This window comes from Ranitomeya imitator, chromosome 2 (assembly GCF_032444005.1).
Source record: "Ranitomeya imitator isolate aRanImi1 chromosome 2, aRanImi1.pri, whole genome shotgun sequence".
Classification (NCBI taxonomy): domain Eukaryota; kingdom Metazoa; phylum Chordata; class Amphibia; order Anura; family Dendrobatidae; genus Ranitomeya; species Ranitomeya imitator.
The window spans coordinates 21,496,793-21,511,702 of NC_091283.1; the positions used below are offsets into that span (position 1 = coordinate 21,496,793).

The 14,910-nt window shown below is 35.8% G+C and overlaps 1 protein-coding gene across 1 annotated transcript; it reads right to left on the reverse strand.

The window, feature by feature from the left end:
* Positions 1 to 11,419: 11,419 nt before the first annotated feature.
* Positions 11,420 to 14,422, reverse strand: POU3F4 (POU class 3 homeobox 4). The gene has a single exon (XM_069746122.1). It carries the CDS (start codon positions 14,391 to 14,393, stop codon positions 13,305 to 13,307), a length of 1,089 nt encoding a protein of 362 aa, XP_069602223.1. The 5' UTR covers positions 14,394 to 14,422; the 3' UTR covers positions 11,420 to 13,304.
* Between the last annotated feature and the right edge of the window lie 488 nt (positions 14,423 to 14,910).

A 14,910-nucleotide genomic window follows, 5' to 3' on the forward strand; every position in this document is an offset into this window, starting at 1 on the left:
GCCTTGACCTAAATCCTATTGATCATCTTTGGAAAGAGCTGAAACATGGAAAAGGCAACCTTCAGACACGAGACAACTGGAGCAGTTTGCTCTTGAGGGGCGGCCAAAATACCTGTCAAGAGGTGCAGAAGTCTCATTGACAGTTACAGGAATTGTTTGCAGTGATTGCCTCAAAATGTTGTGCAACAAAATATTAAGTTAAGGGTACCATTTCTGTCCAGGCCTATTTCATGAGTTTTATTTTTTTTTTAATTCTGTGGAAGCATGGTTGAAAAGCAAAGTCTGACTTTCATTTGTTCATTTTCATAGATCTTTTATTTATTATTACATTTGTCAGATTCAAGTTATTTCTGTGACCATTGTGGGTTTTTCTGTCGCTAAATGAGGGGTACCAACAATTTTGACCACATGTCTATGTGCAAATTCATGCTACCTGGGGTTGGTTTCTGACCCGATATAGGCTTGGTAACAGACCGGGCTAATATCTAATGAAGAATTTGTGGCAGCATACCACTCTGGTGTTATTGGGGGATCTTGGAAGTGACGGATGGAGGTTTATATGTGTATCCCTGGCTTGGAACTGGTGATATACTGTATATACCGCCCTCACTGTAGAGTGCCCCAATAACTTATCCTAGGCGCCGTTCCCTGACTGACCTGAGGGTAAGGGGGTGCCAGAGAGCTGAAAGTTCATAACTAAATAGAAAAGTTAAGTGCTTTTTGTGACAACCCCGGCAGAATTTTTTCTTTCTTGTTCTTATTTCAAAGAGAATATGAATGATAGCACCAAAACTTTATCTCCACTCATGGTTAGTGGTTGGGTGAAGCCATTTATTGTCAATCTACTCTGTTTTCTCTTTTTAAATCATAATGACAACCCAAAACTTCCAAATGACCCTGATCAAAAGTTCACATACCCCAGTGATTTTGGCCTGATAACATGCACAGAAGTTGACACAAATGGGACTGAGTGGCTACTAAAGGTAACATCCTTACCTGTGACCTGTTTGCTTGTAATCAGTGTGTGCATAAAAGCTGAGTGAGTTTCTGGGATCCAGACAGACTCTTGCATCTTTCATCCAGCCACTGACGTTTCTGGATTGTGAGTCATGGGTAAAGCAAAACAATTGTCAACGGATTTATGGGAAAAGGTAGTTGAACTGTATAATGCAGGAAAGGGATGCAAAGAGATATCCAAGGAATTGATAATGCCAGTCAGCAGCGTTCAAACAGTGATTAACAAAAGGAAAATCAGGGGCTCTGTTAACACAAAACCACAGTCAGGTAGACCAACAAAAAATGTGTCTACAACTGCCTCGGGATGCAACGAAAAACCCACAAATAACATCAGCTGAAATACTGGACTCTCTGAAAATTAGCGGTGTGGCTGTTTCAAGATGCACAATAAGGAGGCACTTGAAGAAAAATGGGCTGCATGGTCGAGTCACCAGAAGAAAGTCATTACTGCGCAAATGCCACAAAGGATCTCGCCTACAATATACAAAACAGCATAGAGACAAGCCTCAAAACTAACGGAACAAGGTTATTTGGAGTGATGAGACCAAAACTGAACTTTTTGGCCACAACCATAAATGTTACATTTGGAGAGAGGTCAACAAGGCCTATGATGAAAGGAACACTATTCCTACTGTAAAGCATGGAGGTGGATCGTGCATGTTTTGGAGATGTGTGAGCTACAAAGGCACAGGAAACTTGGTCAAAGTTGAAGGAAAGATGAATGTAGCACGTTATCAGCAAATACTGGAGGCAAATTTGCAATCATGAGCCCGGAAGCTGCGCATGGTACGTAATTGGACTTTGCAACATGACAACGATCCAAAACACAAGGCCAAGTCGACCTGTCATTGGCTACAGCAGAACAAAGTGAAGGTTCTGCAGTGGCCATCTCAGTCTCCTGACCTCAATATCATTGAGCCACTCTGGGGAGATCTAAAGCGCGCAGTTCATGCTAGACAACCCAGGAATTTACAGGAACTGGTGGCTTTTTGCCAAGAAGAGTGGGCAGCTTTGCCATCTGAGAAAATAAAGGACCTCATCCACAACTTCCACAAAAGACTGTAATTGAGGTTAGAGGGGGCAATACCCTGCATTAAGAAATGGGGTATGTGAACTTTTGATCAGGGTCATTTGGATGTTTTGGGTTGTCATTATGATTTAAAATGAGAAAACACAGTAGTGTGACAATTAATGGCTTCACCCAACCACTAACCATGAGTGGAGAAAAAGTTTTGGCGTTATCATTCATATTCTCTGAAAAAAGGCCAAGAAAGCAAAAATTCTGACGGGGTATGTAAACTTTTGAGCACGACTGTATATTCTTGTACATAGGGACAGTATTATAGTAGTTATATTCTTGTACATAGGGGCAGTATTATAGTAGTTATATTCTTGTATATAGGGGCAGTATTATAGTAGTTATATTCTTGTACATGGGGGCAGTATTATAGTATTTATGTTCTTGTACATAGGGGCAGTATTATAATAGTTATATTCTTGTACATAGGGGGCAGTATCATAGTATTTATATTCTTGTACATAGGGGGCAGTATAATAGTAGTTATATTCTTGTACATAGGTTCAGTATTATAGTAGTTATATTCTTGTACATAGGGGCAGTATTATAGTAGTTATATTCTTGTACATAGGAGCAGTATTATAGTAGTTTTTTTTTGTACATAGGGGCAGTATTATAATAGTTATATTCTTGTACATAGGGGGCAATATTATAGTAGTTATATTCTTGTACATAGGGGGCAGTATTATAGTAGTTATATTCTTGTACATAGGGGGCAGTATTATAGCAGTTATATTATTGTACATAGGGGGCAGTATACTAATAATAATTATTATTTTATTTAGACAGCGCCAACATATTCCACAGCGCTTTACAAATTATAGAGGGGACTTGTACAGACAATAGACATTACAGCATAACAGAAATCACAGTTCAAAATAGATACCAAGAGGAGTGAGGGCCCTGCTCGCAAGCTTACAAACTATGAGGAAAAGGGGAGACACAAGAGTTGGATGGTAACAATTGCTTTAGTTATTCGGACCAGCCATAGTGTAAGGCTCGGGTGTTCATGTAAAGCTGCATGAACCAGTTAACTGTCTAAGTATGTAAGAGTACAGTATTATAGTAGTTATATTCTTGTACATAGGAGCAGTATTATAGTAGTTATATTCTTGTACATAGGAGCAGTATTATAGTAGTTATATTCTTGCACATAGGGCCAGTATTATAGTAGTTATATTCTTGTACATAGGGGCAGTATTATGGTAGTTATATTCTTGTACATAGGAGCAGCATTATAGTAGTTATATTCTTGCACATAGGAGCAGTATTATTGTAGTTATATTCTTGTACATAGGGACAGTATTATAGTAGTTATATTCTTGTACATAGGGGCAGTATTATAGTAGTTATATTCTTGTACATAGGGGCAGTATTATAGTAGTTATATTCTTGTACATAGGAGCAGTATTATAGTAGTTATATTCTTGTACATAGGAGCAGTATTATAGTAGTTATATTCTTGTACATAGGAGCAGTATTATAGTAGTTATATTCTTGTACATAGAAGCAGTATTATAGTAGTTATATTCTTGTATATAGGATCAGTATTATAGTAGTTATATTCTTGTACATATGGAGCAGTATTATAGTAGTTATATTCTTGTACATAGGGGCAGTATTATAGTAGTTATATTCTTGTACATAGGAGCAGTATTATAGTAGTTATATTCTTGCACATAGGGCCAGTATTATAGTAGTTATATTCTTGTACATAGGGGCAGTATTATGGTAGTTATATTCTTGTACATAGGAGCAGCATTATAGTAGTTATATTCTTGTACATAGGAGCAGTATTATTGTAGTTATATTCTTGTACATAGGGACAGTATTATAGTAGTTATATTCTTGTACATAGGGGCAGTATTATAGTAGTTATATTCTTGTACATAGGGGCAGTATTATAGTAGTTATATTCTTGTACATAGGAGCAGTATTATAGTAGTTATATTCTTGTACATAGGAGCAGTATTATTGTAGTTATATTCTTGTACATAGGGGCAGTATTATAGTAGATATATTCTTGTACATAGGAGCAGGATTATAGTAGTTATATTCTTGTACATAGGGGCAGTATTATAGTAGTTATATTTTTGTACATAGGGGCAGTATTATAGTAGTTATATTCTTGTACATAGGAGCAGTATTATAGTAGTTATATTCTTGTACATAGGAGCAGTATTATAGTAGTTATATTCTTGCACATAGGGCCAGTATTATAGTAGTTATATTCTTGTACATAGGGGCAGTATTATGGTAGTTATATTCTTGTACATAGGAGCAGCATTATAGTAGTTATATTCTTGTACATAGGAGCAGTATTATTGTAGTTATATTCTTGTACATATGGACAGTATTATAGTAGTTATATTCTTGTACATAGGGGCAGTATTATAGTAGTTATATTCTTGTACATAGGGGCAGTATTATAGTAGTTATATTCTTGTACATAGGAGCAGTATTATAGTAGTTATATTCTTGTACATAGGAGCAGTATTATAGTAGTTATATTCTTGTACATAGGAGCAGTATTATAGTAGTTATATTCTTGTACATAGAAGCAGTATTATAGTAGTTTTATTCTTGTATATAGGATCAGTATTATAGTAGTTATATTCTTGTACATAGGGGCAATATTATAGTAGTTATATTCCTGTACATAGGGACAGTATTATAGTAGTTATATTCTTGGACATAGGGGGCAGTATTATAGTAGTTATATTCTAATATATAGGGGCAGTATTATAGTATATTCTTGTATATAGGTGCAGTATTATAGTAGTTATATTCTTGTACATAGGAGCAGTATTATGGTAGTTATATTCTTGTACATAGGGGCAGTATTATAGTAGTTATATTCTTGTACATAGGAGCAGTATTATAGTAGTTATATTCTTGTACATAGGGGCAGTATTATAGTAGTTATATTCTTGTACATAGGGGCAATATTATAGTAGTTATATTCTTGTACATAGGGGCAGTATTATAATAGTTATATTCTTGTACATAGGGGCAATATTATAGTAGTTATATTCTTGTACATAGGAGCAGTATTATACTAGTTATATTCTTGTACCTATGGACAGTATTATAGTAGTTATATTCTTGTACATAGGGACAGTATTATAGTAGTTATATTCTTGTACATAGGAGCTGTATTATAGTAGATATATTCTTGTACATAGGAGCAGTATTATAGTAGTTATATTCTTGTACATAGCAGTATTATAGTAGTTATATTCTTGTACACAGGAGCAGTATAATAGTAGATATATTCTTGTACATAGGGGCAGTATTATAGTAGTTATATTCTTGTACATAGGGACAGTATTATAGTAGTTATATTCTTGTACACAGGAGCAGTATTATAGTAGATATATTCTTGTACATAGGGGCAGTATTATAATAGTTATATTCTTGTACACAGGAGCAGTATTATATTAGTTATATTCTTGTACATATGGGCAGTATTATAGTAGATATATTCTTGTACATAGGGGCAATATTATAGTAGTTATATTCTTGTACATATGGGCAATATTATAGTAGTTATATTCTTGTACATAGGGGCAGTATTATAGTAGTTATATTCTTGTACATAGGGGCAATATAATAGTAGTTATATTCTTGTACATAGGAGCAGTATTATACTAGTTATATTCTTGTACCTATGGACAGTATTATAGTAGTTATATTCTTGTACATAGGGGCAGTATTATAGTAGTTATATTCTTGTACATAGGGACAGTATTATAGTAGTTATATTCTTGTACATAGGGGCAATATTATAGTAGTTATATTCTTGTACATAGGGACAGTATTATAGTAGTTATATTCTTGGACATAGGGGGCAGTATTATAGTAGTTATATTCTAATATATGGGGGCAGGATTATAGTATATTCTTGTATATAGGTGCAGTATTATAGTAGTTATATTCTTGTACATAGGAGCAGTATTATGGTAGTTATATTCTTGTACATAGGGGCAGTATTATAGTAGTTATATTCTTGTACATAGGAGCAGTATTATAGTAGTTATATTCTTGTACATAGGGGCAGTATTATAGTAGTTATATTCATGTACATAGGGGCAATATTATAGTAGTTATATTCTTGTACATAGGAGCAGTATTATACTAGTTATATTCTTGTACCTATGGACAGTATTATAGTAGTTATATTCTTGCACATAGGGGGCAGTATTATAGTAGTTATATTCTTGTACATAGGGACAGTATTATAGTAGTTATATTCTTGTACATAGGAGCTGTATTATAGTAGATATATTCTTGTACATAGGAGCAGTATTATAGTAGTTATATTCTTGTACATAGCAGTATTATAGTAGTTATATTCTTGTACACAGGAGCAGTATAATAGTAGATATATTCTTGTACATAGGGGCAGTATTATAGTAGTTATATTCTTGTACATAGGAGCGGTATTATAGTAGTTATATTCTTGTACATAGGGGACAGTATTATAGTAGTTATATTCTTGTACATAGGGGCAGTATTATAGTAGATATATTCTTGTACATAGGGGCAGTATTATAGTAGTTATATTCTTGTACATAGGGACAGTATTATAGTAGTTATATTCTTGTACACAGGAGCAGTATTATAGTAGATATATTCTTGTACATAGGGGCAGTATTATAGTAGATATATTCTTGTACATAGGGGCAGTATTATAGTAGTTATATTCTTGTACATAGGGGCAGTATTATAGTAGATATATTCTTGTACATAGGGGCAGTATTATAGTAGTTATATTCTTGTACATAGGGACAGTATTATAGTAGTTATATTCTTGTACATATGGGCAGTATTATAGTAGATATATTCTTGTACATAGGGGCAATATTATAGTAGTTATATTCTTGTACATATGGGCAATATTATAGTAGTTATATTCTTGTACATAGGGGCAGTATTATAGTAGTTATATTCTTGTACATAGGGGCAATATTATAGTAGTTATATTCTTGTACATAGGAGCAGTATTATAGTAGGTATATTCTTGTACATAGGGGCAGTATTATAGTAGTTATATTCTTGTACACAGGGAGCAGTATTATAGTAGTTATATTCTTGTACCTATGGACAGTATTATAGTAGTTATATTCTTGTACATAGGGGCAGTATTATAGTAGTTATATTGTTGTACATAGGGACAGTATTATAGTAGTTATATTCTTGTACATAGGGGGCAGTATTATAGTAGTTATATTCTTGTACACAGGAGCAGTATTATAGTTGTTATATTCTTGTACATAGGAGCAGTATTATAGTAGGTATATTCTTGTACATAGGAGCAGTATTATAGTAGTTATATTCTTGTACACAGGGAGCAGTATTATAGTAGTTATATTCTTGTACCTATGGACAGTATTATAGTAGTTATATTCTTGTACATAGGGGCATTATTATAGTAGTTATATTCTTGTACATAGGGACAGTATTATAGTAGTTATATTCTTGTACATAGGAGCTGTATTATAGTAGGTATATTCTTGTACATAGGAGCAGTATTATAGTAGTTATATTCTTGTACATAGGAGGCTGTATTATAGTAGTTATATTCTTGTACATAGGAGGCTGTATTATAGTAGTTATATTCTTGTACATAGGAGGCTGTATTATAGTAGTTATATTCTTGTATATAGGGGGCAGTATTATAGTAGATATATTCTTGTACATAGGGGCAGTATTATAGTAGATATATTCTTGTACATAGGAGCAGTATTATAGTAGTTATATTCTTGTACACAGGGAGCAGTATTATAGTAGTTATATTCTTGTACCTATGGACAGTATTATAGTAGTTATATTCTTGTATATAGGGGGCATTATTATAGTAGTTATATTCTTGTACATAGGGACAGTATTATAGTAGTTATATTCTTGTACATAGGGGGCAGTATTATAGTAGTTATATTCTTGTACATAGGAGCTGTATTATAGTAGTTATATTCTTGTACATAGGAGCAGTATTATAGTAGGGGCTGGGGCTGACAACATTTCACATATGTATACAGTCTAGTTTTCAGCAGTAATATAGGAAAAAACAGTACTGTAATATAAATTGTGTCATTGATATACTTTATATATAAAGTTCATGTTTTATAGATTCGTGATCTTCGATATGATTTAATGCTGACATTTTGCTTCCGGTTTTTAAGATATTTCTCAGAAGAGGTGACTGCTTTAGAATTGACCGTATCCAAGGTTATCAATGATGACTGAATCTGTGAATGAATTCTCCTTATATAAGCTTCCTTATATTATTTATGTATTATCTATCTTTCTATTATCTATCTATCTATTTATCTATCTATCTGTCGTCTATTATCTATCTATCTATCTATCTATCTATTTATCTATCTATCTGTCGTCTATTATCTATCATCTATTTATTTATTTATCTATCTACATATCATCTTTCTAATGAATTGTTCTGGCTGTACTGGATGTAATATTTCACCAATGTACAGAAATTAAAAAATACATGGTTCCCTTATATATAATTGCTCCTTTAACAATTTGCTCCGCGCCCATACATCCATCTCAGATAAAGAGAAATCCCGGCACTCATTTGATCGACGCACAATTAGGGTCCAAAGCCAATAAGATGTGTATAAATCTTGGCATTCATAGCGATGAAAATATTTCTATGATTTTAGCAGCAGTCCAGAAAAAAATTACAAAATAGCAGTAGACGTTTCGGTCTCAAACGACCTTCGTCACGGTACTGAAAGATAAATCAAAATACATATATCCGTCTCACACGTGTCATTTTAAGGAGACATATGGGACCATGAGCAGGTTTTCCTTCCTGTCTGAGGAGTGTATCGGCCCAGATCAGCGATGTTCTGACCAGTGGCGATCGGCCGTCTCCCACCTCAGACCCCTCGGCCATTCTGGTTAATATTTAGACAGAAATGTTCAGATTTACCCCGCCATCCTCACATTGTGTAAACGTCCCCCAGGCCCAAATCATTGAAGCCGAACCTGACCGGACGAAAAAAAAAAAAAACGACAAATGGAATTTTTCCTACTGTACAACTTTAAGACGGTGCGAAAAAAGGAAAAATGCGAATTTGTGATGCGGATCGTTCCTCACTGAGTATTCAGATCACATCCCCTCCGCCGGCCACGGAGCTCTGATTCAACATGGAAGGCCGGGCCTTTGTGCCGATGACTGATGTCCCGGCCATTTAATCCAGAGAAAGAAGACGGCATTTATATCACACAAAACCCCAGCACAAGGCATCCTGGGAATTCTCCAGGACGAGTCGCTCCAGCTTCACGCCCCAAATAGTCAGAAAAAGAAAATAGTAATGGCCGCCGTTCACTGATAAACAGAAAAATATAGGGGAAAAAAAACACAATGTAACAGTTTCACATTCCGATTTTTGGCCCTTTGTTTCCTATTTCTGGGAAGGATGGGGGCATTTACTTTCCAATTAAATTTGCACATCAAAGCCTCCAAATAATAAAGAAATGCGGCTGGAATGCCATCGGCCTCACTGATACCAATTATTAGCAAATTCCACACATCTTTATATATATATATATATATATATATTTATATATATATATATATATATATATATATATATATATATATATTGTTACCCTAAAAAAAGGAAATTTGAAATTAACTAAATATAATTTTTGTAATTTATTTTTTTGAACAGGAAAGAGAAGGAGATCCAGCTCAACGAAATAGTGAAAAATCCATAGTTTATTTCACTTAAAATATAGTGAAAGGACAAAACATCAGCATACAAAAAAATATTTTAAAACCAAGATCAACGCGTTTCCGGTGACTAAGCACCCTTAATCATGATCATGGTCGGTTTGGTGAGCTGGATTTTGTTTTTTCCTTAATTTATTTTTTTACCTTATTTTGCTCATGATTGATTATAACTAATTCACTACAAGCAGCGGAAGTTTTATCATAAAAATACCGGCCTGTATACTAAGCACCTCACCAGCGCAGCGCATGGACAAACACATTTTATCATATTTGTTTACTATTTTATATATATATATATATATATATATATATATATATATATATATTATGTTATTAACAAATATTTTTGTTATTCTCTATTTTTTTTACATTTTTTGCTATTTATTATATTCATGTCTGGTCTCTGATAATTTTTTTTTCCTAACGAAATTAGAAAATATGTTATTTATCAGTTTTCGATTATTTAAGAAAAATTGTATTTTTTGGAAAATACTCATTTTTCTATTTGTTTTAATATTATATATATGTCAAGACTATAAAAAATATATATTTTCTGAAATTTTTGTAAAGCTAGAATTTTACATTTATATTTCGAAATGTATACTTAACAAATAGATAAAAATTTGCCAAATGTTCTAATTTGAAATGATGATGGTGAATATATTTGCATTTAAAGGAATTTATGTAAAAGCAAATAAATTCTATCGTTATTTATCAATTGATTTACAAATTTCAAATCCCCCCCAATTTTCAATAATTTTTTTAAATATTGATCTATTAATTATTATTATAATATGATATCCTTAGTAATAAGTTGTCTGAAGAAATTATAATAAAAAATATTAATAATGGATTCAATCATCGACATAATCCGAGAAGATGAAATTAAACCGCTTGAAAAGTGAAAATTATACAAAAAAGACAAGTTATCAACAAAGTTACTTAAATATTTTTACATTTTACAAATGTCCAAATTAAAATTTTGTGCAAAACAAAAAAAAGAACAAAAATGAAAATAATATTTGCCATCATTGTGAAATTACCAAATTCCATTATGAACAGATTAAAAATATTTTTTTTTATTGTCGTCTTGGCCGTCCCTTGCCCACAATATTCACTGTATCAATATAATTAAGTAATTGCTATAATTAATAAATGCTGCAGCGATGACACACACACGACTGAGTTACTTGTCATTTTGTAAAAATGTTTATTTCTTTATATTTTTTTCTTTCTTTTTGTTCTTTTTTTTTACAACAAATAAAATATTGTGTCATTATTATAAACCCTAAAACTAAAACCAGGTGACAAACAATAACATCAGGCTTTGTGTCTTTGCACTGAATTTATCTTTGTTCATTTTTTTTCTATTTTTTTTTTTTAAACAGACAACAGAATTTATTGAAAATAAATAATTGGTAACTATAATAGGCAATTCTGAATAAAATTATTGAAAAAAGCAACTTTTAATGAAAATAGCATTTATTATACATCAGATACTAAATGGATAAAGTAAATGATCTTTTTTATTATTTTTTTTTTTTAAATTAATAAATTCAAAAAGTTCAATATACAAAACTGTACACTTATAAACTTGGCAGAAACATTATTTTGTTGATTGTTTTGGGGCTAAATTTTAGCTCTGACTTGGAGAAGAATTGAAAATATCAAAATGCTTATGATGAAAGGAAACACCAGCGGTTATTAACACTTCTGACAATGGAAACAAAATTAACCAAACTTAAATTATAGGTCTCAGACAGGGGCAGATATTTGACTATTTGTACAAGATATGCACACATATAGCTCTGGATTAGATATGATGGATAACGGGGATGTGCTGAGCCTGGATTTGAGTCAAGGAAGAATAAAAACATAATTTTTGGTTTGGGTGCAAAAAAAAAAAAATTATAATAATATATCTTAACAGTGAGAGTAAAACCTGGACTTTGTATGCAAAAAAAAAGAGCATATAGATGTAATTTTTAGGCACGCAACTCTTGATATAATCCTATAGTATCTGACATCTGGGGGCAGAGCTTTATATTATATAATGTAACAAAATTAAATTAAAAATACATAAAATGATATATAAATATGCAAACCATGGACATGCAGAGTGGGAATATGAGCAATAACAATGAGCTACATAATGGATGCTTGGACCAAACTCATGGAATATGGGCATTATGGATTTAACAGAAGTTTTACAGTCATATACAGAGAACCCCACCAGCACTGAGACCACAAAAAAAGTCTTGGGTTTTCATTGGACAAGGGGGGACAGAAAGAGAGAAAAAGAGAGATGCAGAAACAGAGAGATACAAAGAGATACAGAGAGATGCAGAGAGATACAAAAAGATACAGAGACTTAAAGAGATACAAAAAGATGCAGAGACTTAAAGAGATACAAAAAGATACAGAGAGATACAAAAAGATGCAGAGACTTAAAGAGATACAAAAAGATACAGAGAGATACAAAAAGATACAGAGACTTAAAGAGATACAGAGTGATACAAAATAAGATAGAGACTTAAAGAGATACAAAAAGATACAGAGACTTTAGAGATACAAAAAGATAGAGACTTAAAGAGATACAAAAAGATACAGAGAGATGCAGAGAGAGGGTCCAGCCACACTCCAGGCTGGTCCTGTCCTTCCTGGGCCCCCAGCTCTGACACCCCCACCGACAATAATCATGACACCCCAATAATAATCAGCAAACCAGGGATAACATGGAGAAATGCCTACAATGCTGGGTTGTCTGGATACATGACATGCACAATGGTTGCTTTAGCCAGGCTTCTCATTAGCAGTCACTGATATATGACACAGCAGACAGGGGCTTCTGCAGAGAGTAGTAGTACCTTGTTACACAACAGTTAACACTATAGAGGATGATGAGGGTGATGATGACTGCAGGGACCATCCTGAAACACAAGGCTGGATGGATAAAGCAAGAATTCGCCTTCACAAATATTGTGTACTGACCACATGGAGAGAAAAAAAAACACAGGAAAAAAAAAAGAGAATCCCAGATCCATCTCCAGAGTGAGAGGAGAAACGATTGTAAAACCAAAGTCACCTGAAATCTTAGATCTGATGTCATCAAGGCGCAGGAAGGTGAGAGGCACAGGTCTGAGGGGACAGAAGATCCCACAACACACAAACTTCTCTTCTTGGTAGTAAACAGCAGGTTTGTATCAGTTATATTGCCAGATTTGGAACAAGCAGCTCCTCGAGTCTTTATTGATTTTTTTTTTTTTTTTACTTTTTTTAATTAATTTTTTTTTTTTTTTGCAAAAGTTTTTGTGTCATTTTTCCTTCCGCCATGAAGAATAGAACATAAGTTAAAGACAAAAAAAAAAAGTAAAAAAAAAAAAAAAATTCCACTGTTTCTCATTGTTTGTTTTAAGGTCCAGGCAAGAGGTCAAGAGCCTATAGTCAAAGATCATGGCAGGAGGTGTCTGTTTTGACATTGTGGGAGAAGACCTCGTGCTGCTGGGGGTCTCCTGGTGGGGTCATCCTCTTCTCCTTTTGTCTTCTGTTACAAAACCAGACCCGGACCACTTCTTTCTCCAGCTGCAGGCTGTCTGCCAGGGAGGAGATCTCCTGGGCGGCTGGCTTGGGGCATTTGAGGAAATGGGTCTCCAGTACCCCTTTGACACTCACCTCTATGGAGGTCCTCTTCTTCCTTTTCCTGCCCTGGGCGGCTATTTTGTCGATGCTGGTGGGGCTACCTGTGGATGAGTCTGCTTCCTCCAGCCACTTGTTAAGCAGTGGCTTTAGCTTGCACATGTTCTTAAAGCTGAGCTGCAGAGCCTCAAACCTGCAGATGGTGGTCTGGGAGAAGACATTGCCATACAGGGTCCCCAGGGCTAAGCCAACATCTGCTTGGGTGAAGCCCAGCTTGATGCGTCTTTGTTTAAACTGCTTGGCAAACTGCTCCAACTCATCCGAGGTTGGGGTCTCCTCGTCCGAATGGTCCTGGCAGTGGTGAGAACCTAGGTCCACATGGTCGCTGGTGTCCCCTCGGAGCACAGGGTGCAAGCTTTGCGTGGTGACCGTCTGTGGAGGAGGGGTGAGGCCACCATGGTCCAGCATGCCACTGACACTGAAGCCAGGCTGGGAGTAGAGGTTCAGAGCCTGTCCACTGGAGGTGAGCGAGGGGTTGTGAGCTGGGCTGGCTCCCCAGGCATTGGGGTGGTTTGTATGGGGTGAGTGATGGCTGACATGGGGTGACCTGTGATGGATGATGGTGCCCAGCTGAAGGTCTTCTCTGCCGGGTTTAATGTCCTGTTGGTCCAGAGGGCTGCTGGTTAAGCTTGAAGCCCAAGGGTTGGCATCTCCCAGGCTTCCCATCCAGTGGTGTCCCAGAGGGTGGCCATTGCTGGGCACCCCCTGCAGATAGTCACTTTGGAGTAATTTTTGGGGGTTCCTGAAGGGACTCCCTTGCTGCATGCCAGAGGAATCTGCATGGACCAGGGATGCGGTGCTGAGGATGCTGTAGGGATTGGAAGCAGCTGTGGCCATTGCTCGGTGTGGATCCCCTACCAGCTAGGATGTGCTAAGGGTGCAGCTCCAGCCTTTGACATCTACAAGGCAAGGAAGCCAAATCACTCACCGGGGTGTGAGTGACAGCCGCTGCAGCCAATGGGGAGCCCTCCTCTGCTGGCTAGCCTCCCCTCCTGCCAATGGACCACCGGTGGGAGGGACCCTGCAGCCTCAGCAGCCTGGGACACGCAGGGGTTAAATGGGACTGAGTAGGAAGTGAGCAAAGCTGGATCCTCCATTGGCTCCTGCGGGGTGAGGGTCCAGAGCGCCCGAATTAACCCTTCCCTACCCCCAGCGCCAGCCATCAAAGCAAAGCGCAATAATTAAGATTAATTCGTGTTATTGCATGAAATGAAGGGAGGCTGGATGTGTCCCCTGTCCCCAGCCTCCCCGGGCTCCAGCCTCCCCTGTCCCCAGCCTCCCCGGGCTCCAGCCTCCCCTGTCCCCAGCCTCCCCTGTCCCCAGCCTCCCCGGGCTCCAGCCTCCCCTGTCCCCA

Bases quoted from the DNA above. Each gene is read 5' to 3' on its own strand.
- POU3F4 (XM_069746122.1), bottom strand. From the start codon at position 14,393: ATGGCCACAGCTGCTTCCAATCCCTACAGCATCCTCAGCACCGCATCC.